Below are 21,262 nucleotides of genomic sequence, written 5' to 3'. Positions count from 1 at the left end.
TCTCTTAGTAGAAAACAAGCTGAGAAAGACCAGGAAGGACTCATTTCTTCTGTGTCATTAGATCCTTTTTCATAATGTCTTTAAAAAGTGGTTAATATATGGACATTGCTTCACATGGTACCTTCAAGGTGTAAGGGAAATGCATGTTCATGTTTCTGGAGGTCAGGGAAGACCCCGGACCACACTGTCTCTGACATGATGTCTTATTTTGTCCAAACTTTCCGATCATTATCTTCATTTCTCTTCACGTTGTTTAGTACTTTTTGCACCTTTCTTTACTGATGCGTCCAGTATACACAACAACAGTGTGTGCCTCACTCTCTGTTTCAGCAATCTCGGAACCCATCAACTATCATCTGATGACGATATGTCCTCTGGGATCGACTGCAAACATTTCATGGAAGTGGCTACGGCGGCGCCACCCGCCGATCTCTACTGCGCCTATCACAGGGGCTGTTTTGGCATCACTTTCGTACAATGGGAGCAGATGGAGACGCGTTGTCCATCTGTATATACAGTCATTGGTAAACAGTAAGTTACACAGAGGCTGCACTCTGGCTTACTTCAGCGGTATGAAGCTGAAAAACAAACAGATTTTCTTTCAAATGACACGTTTGTTGAACGGAGGTCGATCCATCATTTCTGATGCGTTCGAGGAAGTCGGGAAATCTGAACGAGTGATGTCAAAATTGGCCAAAAATGACGTTTGATTATTCCTTCAAAAAAACTCACAAATGTTCGAAGTATTCGAATATCTATTTTTATTTAAATTCTCCAACATCGTCAGCGAGACTAAAGTTTATTATTATGTATCTTAGTGACGTTGTGATGCATTCAATGATGCTCCGTAACCAAGAGTGCGCGTGAGGACATACGAGAACTTGCGAGCTCGCAAACAGCTGCGGTAGTGCTGATTTTTTGTCAAATCAAATATTAATTTTAATATCCGAATATCCGTTTTTTATTAAAATTCGATTATATATTCGACTTCAGAATATTCGTTGACAGCCCTAATCTGAACGCTGAACGGCTGTCGTGACGCAGCATCCAGAGAATTTGTCTCGGGTTGAATGTTTGATCTGCAGATTGTCAGCTGAACTTCATCAGACGTCTGTTTATAGAGATCGATAGGAAGATAAGTCGCTGTCAGATGAAGCTGATGGCAGTTGGTTTTATTATGGCGGATTGCGTTCCGCCTGCTTTGGCTCTCCACACTGACTGTTTCTCCTGAATACCCTGAAGCCTACTGATACGTGATTGGTCAATACTACTCGGACTACAAATGAATGTATTTTATGTAAAATCCGTAAATAGAGATGACTCTTCGAGCTGTATCTGTGAGTGTAAATGAAGTGTGTGACTCACTCTTGAAGGCCGGGTACATGGGGACGATGTTGGTGATGAGCGAAGAGTCATATCTGGACTCTGGAGAAGATGCCAGCTCTAAGAAGACAATCACAAAACATGCTCTTATTGTGCAGAGATTTTACACGAGAAACGAGATCACATCACGCTTTATCGTGCTGCAGATTTACCTGGCGGGAACAGGAAGCCGTGGGTGAGGTGGTTGTTCTGGCTGTAGGTGGTGCAGCTCTGACTGTGTTCAGCTGATATTCTGGAGTCGACTCGGACGCACTGAATGCTGGGGGAAACCTCTGGAACAGGAGTCAGGTCCTCCTGAGAAGCACAGTGTTAGAATGTCGTTGTGTGTGTGTCCCCACGTGTGAGCAGCTGCACCTTATAAACCTGCACATTCCCGTTAACGTCTGACAAACATGTTCAGTCATAGCGACACAGTTTGTTTTGACCTGTGGTGTCAGACATGTTTGTGTTGTGCGGCTCCGTCAGGTTCTGCCCCGACACAAACGCCCTGTCACTCACTAAAAACAACAACACTTTGATTGTGTGTCAGTAACGCGGCCTGCATCAGACTTTTACAACCTGACACCCAGTTTAACCGCATGAAAGAGCGCGAGGCAGCGGCTGAAAGAGGTCCAGGAACGAGAGAGAAACCTCGATCATTCATCGCTTCACTTTTTAATTCACGAGCATTTTCAACCCCGTTTTTATCATTACATTGTTGTCACTTCCACCCCTCATAGTACGATTATGGGAAAGATCTGACAATAAACATTTATATTCAAATGAGTTTTCTCTAAACTGACCAGAAACCGGCGTCCACACTTGGTACATGTAGACTAATAGTCCCCTGTAGTATGTGTGTGTACCTGTCGCGGCATCGCGTATGACGTCCAAAGAGGCATCACCAGCTCTTTGCTGTACCCGCTGATGAACTCCACATGATGCAGCAAACTGTACTGAGTGTCGAACATCACTGCTGGGCGACCAAATGGGAGGTGAGTACTGTCTGCACAAAAACACACACACACACACACACACACACACACACACACACAGCTAAAATCACTGCATAGACCCAGAACGACATTTAAGCAAAGAGAACCAAAAACAACCAAATAAAATAAAAGTTTAACCAGGTACTTTCCAGGATTATGTCACTTAATATTCTTTGTATTCTCACCTGACTCCTCCGAATGATACAAAGCTGTGCAGTATTGTTTTAAGTTACCAAAAGATGTCAGTTACAGATTATGGGTGAAAACTGGAGGTCATGTCCCAGTTTTGCAGTGAATGTCAGTGCTTGTTCTACAGGGAGATTATTTTGTTAGCGGTTCCTTTACGAGCTAAAAGTTCACATACTTGTTCACATACTCGTCCATGCACTACACATGTTACTAGAGGGTACCTCTAGAGGGCGCACCAGAGAGCTCAGGCCGTATGCAACTACCGTATGTGCGGGATGTAAACAACAGACATGGAGACACTCGAGGAGATCAGACAAAGCAACAGCTTTTGTGAGTTCTCCAGCATGTTCCTCCGTGCTCGGACGTAACCCTCCCGGACGTGTTTCCATTTAGTTCTGCAGGTTTCCACGTCGACTTCTAAAACAGAACTTATCTGTCTGCAGCTGTTTGACAGGCATGTTTGTCTCTGTGCAGTAGCAACGACACATCGTACAGATGTGGATCTTTGTGGACTCGGTCTATCAGCTTGTCTTCAGAACTTTCTGCCCTTGTTGTCCCTGCTGCTGTGTCGACCCTGTCACATCCCCTCTGCCTCTACACTGCCCCTACTGCTCATGTGCAGACTGCAACTTCAGCGACCGCGTAGCGTACATTTCTGAGGAGCTGCACAGCCGACGCTCCATCATTAAAAGCGAGTATATCACCAGCTTCAGAAGTGGAATAATTTACTGCTATATGAACAGAGCTGGTCAGAGGTCCACGGTGCCTATGCCAGGACTTCTCGACTGTTATTTATCCTGAGACCTACTGTAACTGTAGACTCCATCCGGTGCAGGAGTGAAGGCTTCAATAATCTCCTCCACTTTGTTCTGCAACAGAAAAACACAGATGACGATTAATTGATTTAATGCATCTTTAAGTTTTTGCAAATAAAGTCCATCCAGCTAAAAGTCAGAGATGATCACCGTGCTCCTCACCTCATCGTCACAGCTGCAGCCTAGGTCATGGGTCACCGTAGCAACAGTATCCAAGGCCGGTGACGGTTCTGTCACTTCCTCCGGCATGCTCGGGAGGTATGGAGGATCTTTTAACATGTCGTTCAAGCTGCCGTACGTCCCGTTGTTAGGGGCCGGCTTCAACCCTAACAAGTCTGAGAGGGGGAGAGAGGCACGCTTCAACACTACCAACATGATAACAGGGCTGAACTCAAGTGATCATCACTAAAGTCCTGACCAGTTTGCAGTTCTTCTGCACATCTGAAAAGACAAATAATAATATTCTTACCACACATGACGTTGTATAATTCTATATTTTCAAACTCCGGCACACTTTTCTGGAACTTGAAGCTCGGTCCATGACCCATGAAAATGGTCTGCATGACGGAAGTAAAGTTAGATCAGTCTCTCGATCGGTTACAGAGACGTTTGTGCATCAGTCATTTTTCTCTTGTTTCAACCGTTAATCAATCACAGCAGAAGAGCTCCATAAAGTGAAAGAAACCGTGTTTGCTTGAAAGAAGTTTAGGTTTAACTTAAGTTGCTATTTCAAGTGTATTATAGTAAACGATCACAGTACATCTCATCACCGTTTACGATACAGGACAGAAATAAAGCTTAAAGTTAAAGATGATTTTGAACTACACAGACCCTCATGCTGGTTATCTTGTTGTCAAAGCCATGGTCACCAAAGAAACCACATCGAGACCTAATTTTTTCTGGCATTTTCCTGAAAAAAAACAAAACACAAATAAACCGAAAAGTTGAGATACCAGAGACGATGAGAGCAGAATCATTCCTGCTGAGATATCTGCAGAATCAAACCGTCTTAAATTCTGTCAGTGTTCGGTGAAAGAAGGCCACGTCTAAGAATGTATCCCAAAAAAATCTCTGCAGAAGACCTCAAAAAGCTTAAAGCCAATTCAAACACGCCTCTGTTCCTCATCGTCTTCATGTAAAGCGGACAGAGGCAGAATGCTGGGGCGAAGTCGTTCCTCCTCGTCGCCGGGATCGGAGGTAGTAACAGTGTCAGTGTAAACGCCGGAGCTGGCAGGCTGGAAAAGGGCCGTGTGTGTGTGTGTGTGTGTGTGGGAAGCTCAGTGCCCGGATGCTATGTAAAAACACTGCTAAAGGAGTTTCCTTTGTGTCTTGTTATTTTACTCTTATTTCTCAGCATAGATAAAGTGATTATTTATGTACATAAAAACATCACTTTGAGTGCTTCCCAGCTTACCTGGCGATGTGCCACTTCCTCTCCATCAGCAGGTGGACGTCCTCGATCCTGCGGTTGTTGGCGTAGTGAAGCCTCTTGGGTAAATGTTGCTTTAGGTATGGCTTGAAGTGCTGAGTCGGCATTTTACACTAAAACAGCAGATATGGGGTTGAACGACCTGACCTCTCTCTCTCTGTCTCTCTCTCTCTCACACACACACAAACACAGTTTTAGAACTAACAGGAAATGGAGTCTGGTTTGTGTCTGTGTTGTGACTGTGGGTGTTTTGTTGTCGTACTCACAGTGAGGTTTGCAACCACAACTCTCGGGTCATCTGGAAAGAAAAACAAAATGAAACCAGATGTACTTCTTTAGAAAACTTCAGCTCCTCTGTGATGTTCGTCCAGTCACTCTCGTCTTACATGTGGTGGATTTGGCGTCGCGCGATCGTATTCTGCCCAGCGAGCCAGGGACCAGAGTGATCTCGTCTATGTTGAGCGGGTAGCTGCTGAGAAACTCTGTGCGATCACAGTGGGCCTCCTCCATACCTGACAGACAGAATGGGTCCTCTTAGTATTATTATTATTATTATTGAGGGTTAGTTACATTTAAAAACACTTTTTTCTGCACATACGGACAGTTTTGTTCCTTTGTTTTCATGTGCCAAGTTTTTAAAATACTTAAAATTACTCTCCAGAAACATCTTCTACATGTTTAACAGGCAACAGATTTAGGTTTATCACCACCAGCAGGCTTGAGTACAAAAAAAACATTGATGGACGAATTAAACTTCATGAAAAAAACAGGAAATGAGGTGTTTGTCGCTCCACATCTCATGAGGTGGCGACAGCGGTCCCACAAATGGACCCACCACAGGTTAGCCTTCGGTCAGCAGCGTGTGGCTCCATTCGACCCAGTGATGATTCTGCAGTACCCGGTGAGATTTTTATCTCCCGTAGCTAAAAACAAGCCAGTTATGCTAGCTTTGGCAAGCTATCTTAAATGGGAGACACAATTGCTGGAGCAGGCTCTCAGAATATCACGCATTGACTACTGCAGCTCCCTCCTGGCAGGCCTTCCTGCATGCACATTCAAACCTGTGCAGGTGATCCAGAACGCAGCAGCGCGACTGGTCTCTAATCAACCCAAAACAGCACATGTCACTCCACTGCTCATATCCCTGCAGTGTTTATATACCTTATAAACCCGGCAGGAATAATAAGATTAAATCACTTTATTTTTTGTCTATGCAGCCGTCCTGACTGTACGGATGCCAGGAGGGACAACTGACAGACATCCTTTTGTGCTTTCTGAGAGGAGAAGGAGGAAGACAGGGCGCTGTCCTCTCCATCATGCAGCCGGAGACAGCTGGGGCAGACCTGCACTCTGCTGAGGACACTCTTATAGTCTGTGTTTGCATCTAGTTCTTATTGGAAGTCATGTATTTACTCATTCTTGTAAAAACAGGACATACTGCACTAAATAAAACAGGTGTAAGTAACGTAAAACATGCAGAATCCAAAGAATAAATGCTTGTTCTACCGTGGTCTCCAACTATGATGACGTTGATGCAGCGATGCAGGTTCATCTGCTTCAGGCCGTTCATCAGGTGACCGATGATGTTGTCGATCTCCCTCAGAGGGTTGTCCAGCTGGAGACAGGCAAACAGCAGATTTTAAATACTTGAATAAAGCACGCTTTGATTGACACTCTGTGCAGCTCCACTGTCACACCCACCTCACTGCTGAGCGGCCCCAGTCGATGTCCGAAGGTGTCGGGCTGCTCTGAGTGGACAGCGTAAACGTACGGCCTGGAGAGAAACGACACAGGCGACTGAATCGTGATTTTCACCTTAAAAAATGGTTCAGGTGTGAGACAGTTTCAGGTCAGCAGGACGAGTAAACAAGATAAAACCTGCTCTCAGTTTGTTGTTTCTGGCAGCGAGTCTGTCACCTCGACTCACACTGAATCTGCTGCCTCACTGAGCGACACCAGCACTTATCAGCTGGTGAGCCCTTCACTGACCCAGCATCTCCTCAGGACTAAAAACAACCGCAATCTTTAAGTCCTCACTTCAGTCCACACAGACACACAGCCTAAATATAAAACACACTGCACTTATAGAAACCAGTGTGCTCTGTGATCTTTGGCAGACACTCCATGTTAAACTTTAAAATGTAAATGAACATCACATCATCACACATTACAGTAATAAACTCTTAAGTATACATACACACAGTTAAACTAACACAAGCTCATAACTTGTTCATGCAGCTGCACACACACCCCGACACACAGACCACTGAGTGTGAGCATGAACAGTTTCTGAGTCCAGCGGAGCCAGAGCTCCAAATCTAACACTTCATTAAATACTTTACAGCAAAAAGACACAACTGTTTAGACATAACAAGCCTAAAACAAACAAATGAAACTTTTAAAAAGTATTGCAAAAAACGAAAATAAATACAATTTAAGCAAAAATGAACTCGGCTCTTTGCAAACTGTAGTTTAGTCATAAGTTGGTGGTAAAGTCCACACTTTACACACAGAAGAGGTAGACGTGGAGATGAAGTAGAATTTGTGTACTGGAAAGAAAACAAATCACCTCGGCCATCCGAACCATCTACAGGAGAGAATAAAGACCTTCCTCCCACAGTCCAAAGACATGCTCTATTGTTAAGTTCAAAATGCCATACTATACTAGCAGTACGTACTGATTTGGCCAAAGTGTAGTATGCAGTATGCAAACAAAAGCAAAATGTGCAGGATGCCAAAAACACCCGGATGTCGTACTGATTCAGAAAAAATCTCCAGTCTACCTCGCCTATTGTATCCCACAATGCAAAGCGCTGGAACGTCACAGCGACAGTTGAAATGACGGACAGCAGCAACATTCATATAGCATATAGTATGCAGGACATAGTAAATAGTATATAGTATGTATGTAGTATATAGTATGCAGTATATAGTACGTATTATATAGTATGTAGTATATAGTATGTAGTATATAGTATGCAGTGTATAGTACGTATGTAGTATGTAGCATGTAGTATATAGTACGTAGTATATAGTATGTATGTAGTATATAGTACGTAGTATATAGTATGTATGTAGTATATAGTACGTAGTATATAGTACGTAGTATGTAGTACGTAGTACATAGTATGTATGTAGTATGTGATATGTAGTATGAAGTATATAGTACGTAGTTTATAGTACGTAGTATATAGTATGTATGTAGTATATAGTACGTAGTATATAGTATGTATGTAGTATATAGTACGTAGTATGTATGTAGTATATAGTACGTAGTATATAGTATGTATGTAGTATATAGTACGTAGTATATAGTATGTATGTAGTATATAGTACGTGGTATGTATGTAGTATATAGTACGTAGTATATAGTATGTATGTAGTATATAGTACGTAGTATATAGTATGTATGTAGTATATAGTACGTAGTATGTATGTAGTATATAGTACGTAGTATATAGTATGTATGTAGTATATAGTACGTAGTATATAGTATGTATGTAGTATATAGTATGTAAGTAGTATATAGTATGTATGTAGTATATAGTATGTAAGTAGTATATAGTACGTAGTATATAGTACGTAGTACATAGTATGTATGTAGTATGTGATATGTAGTATGAAGTATATAGTACGTAGTTTATAGTACGTAGTATATAGTATGTATGTAGTATATAGTATGTATGTAGTATATAGTACGTAGTATATAGTATGTATGTAGTATATAGTACGTAGTATGTATGTAGTATATAGTACGTAGTATATAGTATGTATGTAGTATATAGTACGTAGTATATAGTATGTATGTAGTATGTAGTATATAGTATGTATGTAGTATATAGTATGTAGTATATAGTACGTAGTATGTATGTAGTATATAGTACGTAGTATATAGTATGTATGTAGTATGTAGTATATAGTATATAGTATGTATGTAGTATATAGTACATAGTATATAGTATGTATGTAGTATATAGTACATAGTATATAGTATGTATGTAGTATGTAGTATATAGTATGTATGTAGTATATAGTATGTAGTATATAGTATGTATGTAGTATGTAGTATATAGTATGTATGTAGTATGTAGTACGTAGTATATAGTATGTATGTAGTATGTAGTATATAGTATGTATGTAGTATATAGTACGTAGTATATAGTATGTATGTAGTATATAGTATGTAGTATATAGTACGGCATTTCGAACCCAGCCTATGTGTAAGCCCTGTGATTGACTGGTGATCAGTCCAGGTGTAACCCCGCCTCTCGCCCAATGAAAGCGGGGATAGGCTCCTCCCCACCGTGACCCTGAACAGGATAAGTGGTGTAGACGTTGGAAGGATGAAATCTTCGATCAAGAACAGATTGTCATTTGTTTGTTGTCCACATCTGTTCACTTCTGGCTCCAAAAAACCACTTGGTGTTCTCACATTGACTACATGTTATATAAAGTTAATGTATGGCCTATATGAAGTGCAAAGACTTACCGCTCATCATCGGGCAGATGCAGCCAGCGCAGGATGGTCAAAATCCTCCTCTCCAGGGGAATCACCCTGAAACAGAACATGGCCGACGATGATTTAGAGGTTAAGGAAGTTATGTTCTGCATGACACGAATAACACACACAGACTATTATCAAAGAGTCCTTTCTAAAGGTGTTAACTAACCCGTACAAATATAAGCCTAATTAACTTTGTCTTTACTTTGTTTTTCTACACTCTGCTTCTTCGGCTGCTTTCAGTCTCAATGGGCTCTGTTGTGTCTGAGTGTGTGGGGGTATTGTTCTCCGTGTGTGTGTGCGTGTGTTTGTTTAAAGTGTGTTTGGGGCCTTTGTCAGTCAGTCTCAGGATGTGACGAGCTCCAAGCCTCTGTGAACCTCGTGACCATGGGGTCACAGATATGCAGATGTGTTTGAAAGCGATCCGTCTGTGCTGTCATGTGGTCAAATGAAGAGAACGCAGACTGATTGATATTCCTGCTGGGATTTCCAGTCTTATTGCATTTCAGAGTTCAGGAAACTTTTCAAAAGTGTGTGAGAGGATCGAGTCCTGCAACGCTGGGTTTTCAGGTGTGTCCTCGTCCGTGTAAACACGGCCTCAGGTTTGGCTGGAGTTCAAATGTCCCTCTGTGCTTCTGAGAATCCTCTGAAGTCAAGTTACACACAGGTTTTAGTTCCCATTCATGTTTCATATATGCTGCTTTGTTCATCTATAAAACAACAACAACTGCATTTATAACCAGGGAGCATCTTCTGCAGCATGATTGATAAATAATGTACACTATATTATAACCCATATATTTGCCTCCTAAACTCCCCGTGGTCTTTATGCCGCTGCGTCCTCGGGTTTTGTGAGTTTCCAGAGCTGCGTGTGAAGCTATTGAAAAATGTTCCAGTACTAACTTAAGTACCAAGGCCAGAAGAAAGTGCCGGCTTTCACTCCTTGTTCCTCTGCTGTGATCCAGATCTGTAGAGACAGAGAAGAAGCTTGAGGTTAGCAGGAAGCTAACGTCCCTTTGATATATTAATCCCACAGTGCAATCCCACAGTCCTCCTGAGATTGTATAACTACGTACTACACAGTAAAATGTTAGTTTTCAGGCTGCCTTCAAATGTTAAGATGAGTTGAGATTGATTTGGATTGCTTTAAATTACAATTAAGTTGCCAATTTAGTCATTTTGTCAACACAGTCTTTCAGTTTAACTCATGGCTGAACCAGAGACCTTCAAGCTGTGAGTCTACGGCGCTGGGCAGCTACTTAAATATTTAGATTTGGGTAAACGCTATCATCAAGTCATTATAAAAAAACATTTGCACTAACTGGTAGCAAAACTGGCAACAAATTATAAAGCCGGAGATAAACTTGCTTTTAACTACTCGTTCGCGTGCGCATGATGGCTGCCCCGCGGTCCCTGCGTCTGTTTGGAGAGTCGGCTGTGCACGTCCTCATAAATTAACGCTACGCGGTCTGCACATGAGCAGTAGGGGCAGTGTAGAGGCAGAGGGGATGTGACCCGGTCAACACAGCAGCAGGGACAACAATGGCAGAAAGTTCTGAAGACAAGCTGATAGACCGAGTCCACAAAGATCCACATCTGTACGATGTGTCGCTGCCGCTGCACAGAGACAAACATGCCTGTCAAACAGCTGCAGACAGATAAGTTCTGTTTTAGAAGTCGACGTGGAAACCTGCAAAACTAAATGGGAACAAGTCCGGGAGCGTTACGTCCGAGCACGGAGGAACATGTTGGAGAGACGGAGCGGGGACGGAGCAGACGGTGTGTTCTGTCACAGTTTCTGCCGTGATCTCAGAGTGAACATAACAGGAACCTCCTCGAGTGTCGCCATGTCTGTTGTTTACATCCCGCACATACGGTAGTTTCATACGGCCTGAGCTCTCTGCTGCGCCCTCTACAGGTATCCTCCAGTAACACACGTGGTGCATACATTCTGTCTGCCACGATTTACTGTAAGTTTGGTTTTGTTCATAGTTAGGACAGTTGTGAAACCTTCCAACCAACTATTACCAGCACAGTAAGTTTGAGATAAATCACTCCACATCATAGCTAACGTCAAATTAAACATGACACAAAATGTTCAGTCCAATCACAGGCGTAGAGTTTACTCACAGGCTGCCCCCCCCACCATCTGTGGTTCAGTTTCTCTCTGGTACGCAGGCTGAAGGTGGCATTGAACACCGGGTCGTACATGTTGTTACCCACAATCCCATGGGACTCTGGGTACAGACCCTGCAGAGGGAAATATCACTGCAGTTAAAATATCAAACACCGGCCCTGCAGCAGCGTCACAACATTAGCAGGCTGAACATGACTATGGCATAACGTGTTGACTTAACCTACAAACATGGGAGTACACATTTACAGCCCTGCTTCTGGTATCACACGCTGAAGGTCTGAACCCATCATTCAGAGTTTTGTCACTTACGGTGGCGAGGGTGTATAAATTTGGGAAGGTCTTTGTTGGATAGACGGGTCGCATGTACGGCGCCGACGTACCACACGTTCCTAAAGGCAAACACATGTTCAGCATTAAAACATATTTCAAAGTGTTACTCAAGTATTTTTATACCCGGTTCCTCTGTGTACAGATTCTGGGGTCAAATGAATAAAAGATACAAAACGTTTTGGAGTTGCTCTGCTAGATTTCTCCAGCTTGCAGCTGCAAAACAGGCTGCAATGGCTGCAACATAATCCAATTAAATGTCCGTCCACTAAAAGTTCTTGTTGTTTCCACTGACAGGCTCAGATTGTTATTCTAAGTGTGTGACAACATGACAGAAAGGATCCCTGCAGATAGAGAGCTTTTTGTTGCTTGTTTGAAACCTGAAACAGACGTTTGATCGCGCTCTTCAAAGCCAGCGGACTGCCCAAAAATAACCATTTAAATCCCAGAGCACGCAAGTTGCTGATCCACAGCTGCCTCGATTTGTGTTATTGTGGCTTTTAAAAAACATCGCAATGGATCCAATTTAAAACCGCAACATCAAACTGTAACAAAAACTAACCAACTGAGGAAGCGGTAAACCAGCAGCTCCGGTGTTCTGAAGACTTAAATAACTGTCAGTGGATGTTTGTAGCTTTCAGAGGAGCGATGTAACGGGTGTTTCGGGTCATACAAAGCATCTTTCTCTGTAGAGAAAAGATGTGGGCTTGTTACTGTGACGAGTATCCTTCCAAAGAGCAACCCAAAGTCCAGATAAGTTCTAACCTTTATTAGACAAAAGACCATCAAAAAGCAAAAAATAACTTGAAAACAAAGATAAATATGACAATGATGACAACGATGGCGGTCAATAGAAAATGTCTAAACCCACTCACCCTCTTTGTCTGCCTCCCACAACCCAACTCAGCAGGTAGATAAAGGTGAAACCACACCAGGTGCCAAATACCGGAAGTGATTAAACCATAACACAAAACAAAAGATCGTGAACACCGACATAAAGCACATTACGGCTCCGGCATCCTCTGTAACAAAGAGGTCTCTCTCTGTAGGGATCCCTCCTGTAATGTTGTCAAACACAATCTGAGCCTGTCAGTGGAAACAGCAAGAACATTTAGTGGACGCACTTTGACCAGGTGCATGTACCTGCACAGATGACGATGCAGCCGTTACAGCCTGTTTCACAGCTGCTGAGTGAATCTACCGGAACAATCCCAAAACCTTTAGTTCCTGTTCGTCATTTAGACCCCAACAGGTAAAATAGGGCTTGAGTTTAAAATAACAAGAATTACCATTTAAGTACTTCAACGAAACCTTGATTAAAGTCTTACTTTGACAGATGAATCATGTTATCAGCCGAGTTACATCTTGACTGAAACACCTACAAAACTAAAAAAACGACTTAAAGACTCACTGAGCTTCTGTATGTTGGGGATGACAGATTTGCCCTTCTTCAGGTAGGAGGCTCTGAAGCCGTCGACAGACAGCATGATGAGGGGAGGACGGATGAAGCTGAGCAGAACAACCAGGTAAAAAGACAACATTTAACATCTGCATATAAAATGGAAATTTGTTGAAAAATCTTTTATTTTTCAATTCTTTATTATCATTATAAAGTCCTTACAGAGTTTCAACAGCCTACTCTCTAACATAACAAAACTAAATATGAACTTTCAGCGTGTTTTGAACAGCACACACTCTCTTGTGTTTATGGTTCGGAGTTTGACGTCAGACTCACCCTGCAGGGCACTCAGGACTCTTGATCTCCTCACAGTCTCCCTGCACCCATGAAGTCTCACCTCGCATGGAAACAACAGCACAGACTCATTACCTGCCGTGTGCACATTCACTCTCACTTCCTGACTGTTGCATGACATCATTTGTACCTTTGCAGAGCGACTTGTAGTTGGAGCAGCAGTCTCCTCTCTCCAGACAGTCCTCCGAGCAGTGACAGGCGTGATCATCGTTCCTCTCCTCCCCGCAGCGATCCGGCATGCACTCAAACCCTCCCGCTGAGACACAGGAAGGAGGAGAGCTTGTGATACGATACTTAAGTACAATAGCCTTTAAAAGGCTCGCAGTGAGGCTGACAACCTTATAATCAGCAGCATGAATGAACACACTGAACTGTGACTAATTAGATCTCAGGCACCTACGGTCTGTTAGAAATGAGCCGATTAGAAGGGAAGCAGAGCTCGTTAAAAACACACACAAGTAGCTTATGGTTGTAGGACTCTGGAGCTACAATCATCAGATTGTTTCAGTCTGGAAAGCGTCCCGGCCTTGTGTGCTTAATGTTTTCAAGATGCAATTTTCAAGATTTTACTCTCATCCAGCCAACGGCTAAACGAGCATCAGATGCTAATTTGCATTTGCTCCTGGGGCAGCTTCCCTCTGTTCAGCAGCAGAAAGCACTTATCGTGTTGTGTACACTGAGCTTTCTAAGGATCGGAACTACTGTTGACAGCTGGGTGCTATCTCAGCTTAAGAAGCAAATATGTAACCATGACCACTGCTTACTGTTGGTGATGTCGCCAGGATATGGGTCCAAACTGAATCTGAAAATATTCCACAACAAACACAGTTCTCCTCCCTGCCAGCTGTGGAAACTTATTGTAAACAGATCTCATGAAAAGATCAAACACCAGAAAGTATTCGGTGTGTATCCGAAGCCTGATAAAACTCCAGCTCCATTATTGTCCAAAAACCATTAAAAACACGCTGTTGCCTTTTGTAAAATGTTACCTCATAACGATAAACACAAAACACGGTAGTTTATTTTCACTGAACCCACACACACCGTCCGGCTGTCCGAAACAATCACAAGAGAATCAAAATAATCTGTCACTGAAAATGGTCCCCAACGAATCCACGCAGCGTCCCAATTCAGGGGCTGCATCCTTCAAACAAAGTATTTGAAGGCCGATTGCGTCACAGCAGCGCGTCGAAGGCTGTCCCATTTCAAAGGCTCCTTTTCCCGGGCCACGAAGGATCCCTCGGACGCATCCTTCGTGGCCCAACGTATCCCGAGATGCATTGCGCGTCAATTCAAACGAGTTGGCGGACTCTCAAGCGGGATACACGTTAAATGTGAACGTTTTTGGTTTTAACTCAGTCGCATAGCTAGAGATACAAGGGTTAAAAAATAACAAAAGGGCCCTTTAAACTTAAAATGATCTTTAAAATAACAGGTTAAGTTACGTGATGTAAGCCCAGCTTTAGCGCACATGATACACAGATGTTTGGCCTGACATGATGGAAGAGCTAACACATTGTCTATGTGATTTTGTTTGATGTACTGGCAGATTCAGAACGTTTCACATCAGCTGCGGCCATCTTTGTTGCTTACAAAATGCCTTAACAGAACTTAACCCCGCCCCATATTGGATAAACAGTTGTGATTGGCCCGACTTTAATCAGGTCGGAGGGGATCGATCACATCGGCCAAAGCAAATAAATTACGAGCCCAAAGATGTCACTCATTCTTCTGCTGACAGGAACAAGCTGTGAAAGGGTTTCAGTCTGAACACACAAACAGTAAGAAAGTAATGACACATTTAATCTTCTCATGCAAAACAGAACAGAAAAACAGCAGATTGTCCTTGAAGATAAAAGTACATCGTCCCCACTGCAGGCCATCAGGTAACATGAACACACACACACACACACACACACACACACACACACACAGCCTTCTCGTTGGATGATAAAGTGTTAAAGGAGATAAAAATGGGGGGAAGGGATTGCGACCAGGCGACAGTAGACTGACCTGTTTTCAGGCAGTGCTCGTCGAAGTCGGTGCAGCAGCTGTAGTAGGTCTTACACAGATTGTCACACCTGCATCCTGGAGGTTTGGCCTCCTCCAGCTCAAAGCACCTCCCCTTGCAGGAGCCCGCTGAGCTGACCCACTCTGAGACGTCTGGAGGGAGGAGAGGGACACATTTTAGACAGACACACTGCATCCATCTGCACAACCATCCATCTAGTGTATACATGCAAGTTCAATTCCAATAACTGCAAACTGCATATCATTGCAAGTATCTATTGCAGTCTTAACATGCAAACAAACTTTCCACTTATACCCAGAATACGCTGATATTTAGGCCTCATTAACTCTGGAACATGCTGTTATCAGTTGATTTTTAGGAGCATCATCTGGACATCATTTAAAATATGCATCTCAGTTGTGCTTCTAAATTGTTTGCGACACACAGCCTCTTAACTGTGTTTGGTCAGCTGTGAGTTTGTAACAGTCTGCATGGCAGGTAAAGAGACATGCACATAAGAAAAGCCCACATTGGCAGGAAGGAGAAACACACCTCTTATTAAATATCATAAAGACACAAGATGATAAAATAATCAAATAAAAACATCTGACTTCTGTCAGTTCGATCTGCCTGTTCTCACCTTTAATATGAATCGTTGGGTTGTCTCCTCCCATAACATCAGCTCTGCCGACATCAGTGCCCCACAGACAGAAAACCACCACTACCTGCAGAAAACACAGAGCACACATTACAAAACGGACTTTACAGCATTCATTATGCAGTTTTCTGCACATCAAGGTCAAAGGTCAGGCTCAGCAGCAGCTCTGAGGCGAGCAGCGTCTCAGTGTCTTGTTTAGGGACACTTCACAAGGATGCTAACTGGAAAGATACCTCGCAGCACAAACAAGGAGTTTGTTTTCTCCCCCTCTGACACATTCATGTTCACGTCTCACCTAAGGGGTCAGAGGTCAGCGGGCAGCCTGGAAAAGTTAAGTGTTGTGTGAGTCCACTCTTTTTATAGCTCTGAGAGAGAAGGGCTGCACTCACCCATACAGATAAACCAGCAGGCCTGGATCTGCAGAACTCTGCAGAGTAAGAACTATGGAGCCCGTCCCGCCCCTTCCTCCTACCCACACACACCTTTACCTTGTGTCCTTGGCGTGTTGGAGCCCTCAGGTGGGCTCAGTCTGCAGCAGAGCAGCTTCTCGTGTCGGTCTGAAGCAGATATTCACGCTGATGGAAAGTTCAATGACTGTAGTGTTAGTGTTAGTTACGTCTCCTCTCGCCGTTCCTCCTCTACTCTGCTACTCGGGAACAGAACGCTGCAGGAGCCCCATTTGTCAACAGAGCTGTCAATCATGAGGCCACACCTCCTTTTTATAGCATCAAATAACTTGTTAAAAGTAAACTTGTGAGAAAAATGAACACTTGGACATAAATCAGCATGATAAGAACTAACTATAATGACAGAAACCATGTTTGAGAAAAATGTATTTGACGTGTATTTTGATTTTATAGTTTGACTCATGTCCCATCTGTTAACATGGAGGAGGCGGGCCTTATACTGCAGTTAGATAAGGAAGTTCTTGATCAGGGCTTCACGATGCCTTCGCTGCCTTTTCTAACAGGAAGAGAGATTCAGCTATAACTCACATTTAACTGATGTTAAACACATGTTGTCCCGATTCTTGAACTAATATTCTTAAGAAACCTCCCGGAGTCGCCTGGAACACATTTGAGACCCAGAAGAACTGAATCAAGCTACTGAATCATTTGTTGTAAAACACCAGAGCAGTGTTGCCCAACCTACAGGTAAGGACTGCCAAATGGGTCACAAGATAAATCAGAGGGTTCATATGAGCAGTAAGGAGGGCACTCCTCTGCCAAGGCCGGTCGTCCAGTCGTAAAGCACTTCATATGCAACTCTACAACTCACATTACTACAAACTACTACTTAAACTACAGATGCTAGATACTGATTCACTACAGATTTTGAACTCTTCTTCCTTGGACCGTGTTGAAAACTTCTACCAAGTTTCATGAAAATAGAGCCGCTAGTTTAACCTGAGTCCTGTGGACAATAAGACAAACGTCACAGAGTCTTTACCTCCTCGCTGCAGCTGAATAACTGGATCGTCGGCTTTTCTATAATAGTTAAATTATTTAATTCTCATTCTTTGTTAAGCTTCGTCGTCCTTTTTAGCTGTAAGTTTACACACAAGCTATCACTTTTTATTAAGTCCACTTAATGCAACCGGGCGATGACACAGAGAGACATTTGACCTTTTACAAAAGGTCACACAGACTTTGTTTTAAGAGACTTGTTGGATTGTTGCTCCAAACTACAGAAGCCCTAAGCGGACGTACATCTATACATTTTATTGACTGCACTGATAACGAGTAGTTTCCGGTTGTTTTCTCGCGATCTTGACTTACTTTTCTATCTTGAGGCTTCCATACCAAACATCCCAACCTGAGCAGGAGGTGTGTCAACAACTTTCAGCTTAAACTCAACCATCAGCTGAAGAAGACTGAGCTCCTGAGTTTACTCTCAGGGATAGTGACTTTTTTATCACAATAAAGGAGCTTTGATTCAATATATCGCGATATATCACCAGAATATTCAGTGGATCCATTACGGCTCCGCCTCTTTCTCTGCCCGTGTTCTCTGTGTTTATAAAAGCAGTCAGTTTGGACGTCATCTTGTCTCCCTTTACATTGGTACGTTGGAGTGGAAGAGTCAAATGCCTGAAGGTAGATTACAGCTGTGCCATCTCGTGATTTGGGGTTTCTCTCCGCAAAGCTGTGAAAGCTACGGAAGCCCTAAGTGGACATGCACTGAAAACAAGTGGGAGTTACTTCAAAAACCGCGGTAACAATTTCCACACAGAAATTCTTGGTAAACTTAGCAGAGGATAATCTCAATACAGACTACATACGGATAAGCATTTAGTTTAACCAAGAACTTCTTGTGAAGTTCTACGAGCAAAATTAAGTTTTCATGAGTACATTTTACTAATTTAAAAAATACTTCTAACTTGCTGGACATAGTTAAAAGTCACCATGGTAAGTAAACTTCTGAGAGAATTTAAGCATAAAAATTACAAAGACTTTCTGTGTGGAACTTGTTAGCTAGCTTTTTTAGAAGTACATATTACTCAAAGACTCGGTCCAGCCACCAAAATTTCCCAGTAAACTTTACTGATGAATCATGGGTAAAATTCTTCTTCACAAGAAGTTCTTGGTTAAACTAAATGCTTATTTGTTTGTAGACTTTACTGAGAATATCCTCTGCTAAGTTTATCGCACTCGCAATTTTTTTCAGTGTGCGTCCGTACATTTTATTTACTTATACTTTCTGGTTGTTTTCTCGAGATCTCGACGAGATAACAAAGCTGGTTTTCTCGTGATAACGGGATCATTTTCTTTTTTCTTCTCACTGTGATATTACAGGGCAGGACATGCTGCCATCGCCCACACTGATGAGGTCAGTTAAGCCTGTTCTGTGTTTGTTTGGTGCTCTTGCAGCTCTGGGGATACGAGGTGTGATCATCTGACGTCACGGTGGTGCAGCGATGTTATTTCGAGATAAATAAGTTGACATCTCGGGAAAACAACAACTTGTCATAACTTCTCATCACTGGATGCATGTCAGCTTAGGGCTTCCGTAGCAAGCAACACAAGTGCTGCACAGCAGAAACATGCAAAAGCAACGACACAAAAACAAACAGAAAGAAGAGAAGAAAAAGATGCGTTCGACCGTCTTTAAGGAGGTGAAAAGTGAAATGAGACGGGTTCACAACCTTTTACCCTCTGCCAAGAACATTTGTATGTACACGAATAAAAGTTAGTTCATTGTTTTTGAGAATCAGTTTCGATTGTCTTACATCCCTCATAGCCAGGACACTGCATGCACACTGTAATCCCTCTCTGTTACAGTACAATACCTATGCAGGTAACTGAGGTGCACAGTGGGGCATCAGATATAATCAGCATGGCACTAATATCTCTGTTACACACAGGCAGACTATTTTATTCTATGAATATAATGCAGGATTTTTCCTTCTTAGGATTAGCATGTCAATCTTCCCTCTCAGGTGTCGTCCTTGATCCTAATAACTCAAGGTCTCCATGACGACGACGATGATGATGATGTCACACCCTGACAAGCGTTAATACGGACAGTTCACAGTGTAACCATTAACCTACAGCTTGTGCTCTGCCTCCCCCAGGTTAGCAAACCTATGTGTCACTGTTGACAGAGAACAACTCCATCATCATCATCATCATCATCATCATCCTCCTCCTCCTCGTCACACACTCAGTCATTCAGAGCGAACTAACAGCAGCCAGTCATCGCTGCTCCATAATTCATCTCCCCTCTCACAGTTATGTCATTTCCACCTCTTCAGGTAAGCGTCCAAACTTCGAGGTTTCATTGATGTGAGGCAAAGTGCAGCTCTCTCACCCGCAGGTCGATACGTCAGCCCCGCACGAGCGCGACACGGGGGGAGGAGGAGGAGGGGAGGGGGACATGGAGACGCTTCAAATGAAATCTAAAACAAAGCGACACGCGAGTCGAACAAACAAACCGACACAGTCTTACCGTACCAGATATTCCAGTAGCATGTTCCACTTTTGGCATTCCCCCTTAAAAAAGCGAAAGCGCAGAAATTGTGGCCAACGTCCGGTAGAAACTCCTCTGTGCGCCTCTGCGGATCGATGGAGCAGAGGTTCAACTCTCTCTCTCTTTCTCTTCCCCCCTTTCTCTCTCTCTCTCTCTCCAGTTGTTTGCCTTTGCTCTGCCGCTGCCTCTCTCGGTCTCGGGCCAATAAGCGTGAAGTAATGGTGACAGCTGCGCTCTGGTACAAGAGTGAGGTCGGGGTGACGCTCCGGAGTCCAACACAGTCAGCAGCAAGGAACTGAAGGGAGAGAGAAAGAGAGAGAGAGAGAGAGAGAGAGAGATGGGGGCACTGTGAGGGAGGGAGAACAGAGGTTGTATAATGTCCACTGTTCAGGCTGTCTTAAAGGAATATGGAGGTTTTAGTGCTGACAACAAAAACAACAGAACCTTCCACATGTCTCTGGTGGGTGAGGAGTTCATGCAGAAACTTCACAGGCTTCATGCAGAGATGAGTTACTGCAGTAAAGAGCGACATCTGAGTGTTAGAAAGTTTAGAGGGATTTGTTATAATATGAAGAGGAAGTAGCCTTTGAGAACTGCCTAAAACCTGCATTCTTTCTAATTACCAGCAGGGGGCGATTTTCAACCTCAGTCCTATCATGCTATCATGGGGAGCTAATGTCATTATGGTAGGAATTTCACTCCGTGCCTTTGGAGGACGCTATCTGCTTCTCCAATGGGCCCTGGAAAACCTCCGCCAGACTACATAAACACGTCATCTGGCGGAGGCCGGAGAGCTCGCTGAACTACACTTCCTCAAAATCATCAGGTTTGAAATGTAGACTTCAGACCTGAAGATTTTTTTAGACGATCCACCGATATTTTCTCGTCGTATTTCAGATTCTGTCCCGCTCTGAGCCGTCGCCTGCAGAGAAAACGGTACTATTTCACTCCAGCGTCTCTCGCTGGGCCGTTCTTTTCAGAGGGAGGGGCGCAATGCATGCTGGGTGTTGTAGGAATATAGAATGAGCGAAACCACGAGCTGTTTGTAGAACTTACTCCACAGCTATGGCGGCAATTTCAAATATTATTGCTTCAATGACTGTTGTGATTGTTTTA

At 43.2% G+C, this 21,262-nt stretch overlaps 1 protein-coding gene across 1 annotated transcript in view; it reads right to left on the bottom strand.

The window, feature by feature from the left end:
* Positions 1 to 20,369, bottom strand: part of enpp2l (ectonucleotide pyrophosphatase/phosphodiesterase 2-like) — a 40,051-nt gene extending 19,682 nt beyond the window's left edge. The window contains exons 1-22 of the mRNA XM_069680966.1: positions 20,131 to 20,369; positions 16,160 to 16,244; positions 15,522 to 15,671; positions 13,639 to 13,764; positions 13,491 to 13,551; positions 13,167 to 13,264; positions 11,738 to 11,817; positions 11,422 to 11,541; positions 10,203 to 10,258; positions 9,280 to 9,345; positions 6,492 to 6,564; positions 6,297 to 6,405; positions 5,177 to 5,302; positions 5,057 to 5,088; positions 4,776 to 4,903; positions 4,193 to 4,271; positions 3,831 to 3,918; positions 3,524 to 3,696; positions 3,355 to 3,415; positions 2,229 to 2,368; positions 1,536 to 1,677; positions 1,366 to 1,443 (exon numbers count right to left, since the gene is read on the bottom strand). Coding sequence (XP_069537067.1) covers positions 1,366 to 1,443; positions 1,536 to 1,677; positions 2,229 to 2,368; positions 3,355 to 3,415; positions 3,524 to 3,696; positions 3,831 to 3,918; positions 4,193 to 4,271; positions 4,776 to 4,903; positions 5,057 to 5,088; positions 5,177 to 5,302; positions 6,297 to 6,405; positions 6,492 to 6,564; positions 9,280 to 9,345; positions 10,203 to 10,258; positions 11,422 to 11,541; positions 11,738 to 11,817; positions 13,167 to 13,264; positions 13,491 to 13,551; positions 13,639 to 13,764; positions 15,522 to 15,671; positions 16,160 to 16,244; positions 20,131 to 20,148 — 2,089 coding nt within the window. The 5' untranslated portion in view covers positions 20,149 to 20,369. The remainder of the gene's footprint in view (positions 1 to 1,365; positions 1,444 to 1,535; positions 1,678 to 2,228; positions 2,369 to 3,354; positions 3,416 to 3,523; positions 3,697 to 3,830; positions 3,919 to 4,192; positions 4,272 to 4,775; positions 4,904 to 5,056; positions 5,089 to 5,176; positions 5,303 to 6,296; positions 6,406 to 6,491; positions 6,565 to 9,279; positions 9,346 to 10,202; positions 10,259 to 11,421; positions 11,542 to 11,737; positions 11,818 to 13,166; positions 13,265 to 13,490; positions 13,552 to 13,638; positions 13,765 to 15,521; positions 15,672 to 16,159; positions 16,245 to 20,130) is intronic.
* Between the last annotated feature and the right edge of the window lie 893 nt (positions 20,370 to 21,262).

This window comes from Semicossyphus pulcher, unplaced genomic scaffold (genome assembly GCF_022749685.1).
Source record: "Semicossyphus pulcher isolate SPU_LCO1_2020_fin unplaced genomic scaffold, fSemPul1.0.p SCAF_5, whole genome shotgun sequence".
Lineage (NCBI taxonomy): Eukaryota > Metazoa > Chordata > Actinopteri > Labriformes > Labridae > Semicossyphus > Semicossyphus pulcher.
The sequence above is the reverse complement of the archived record's forward strand: the minus strand, read 5'-3'. Positions and strand labels throughout refer to the sequence as shown.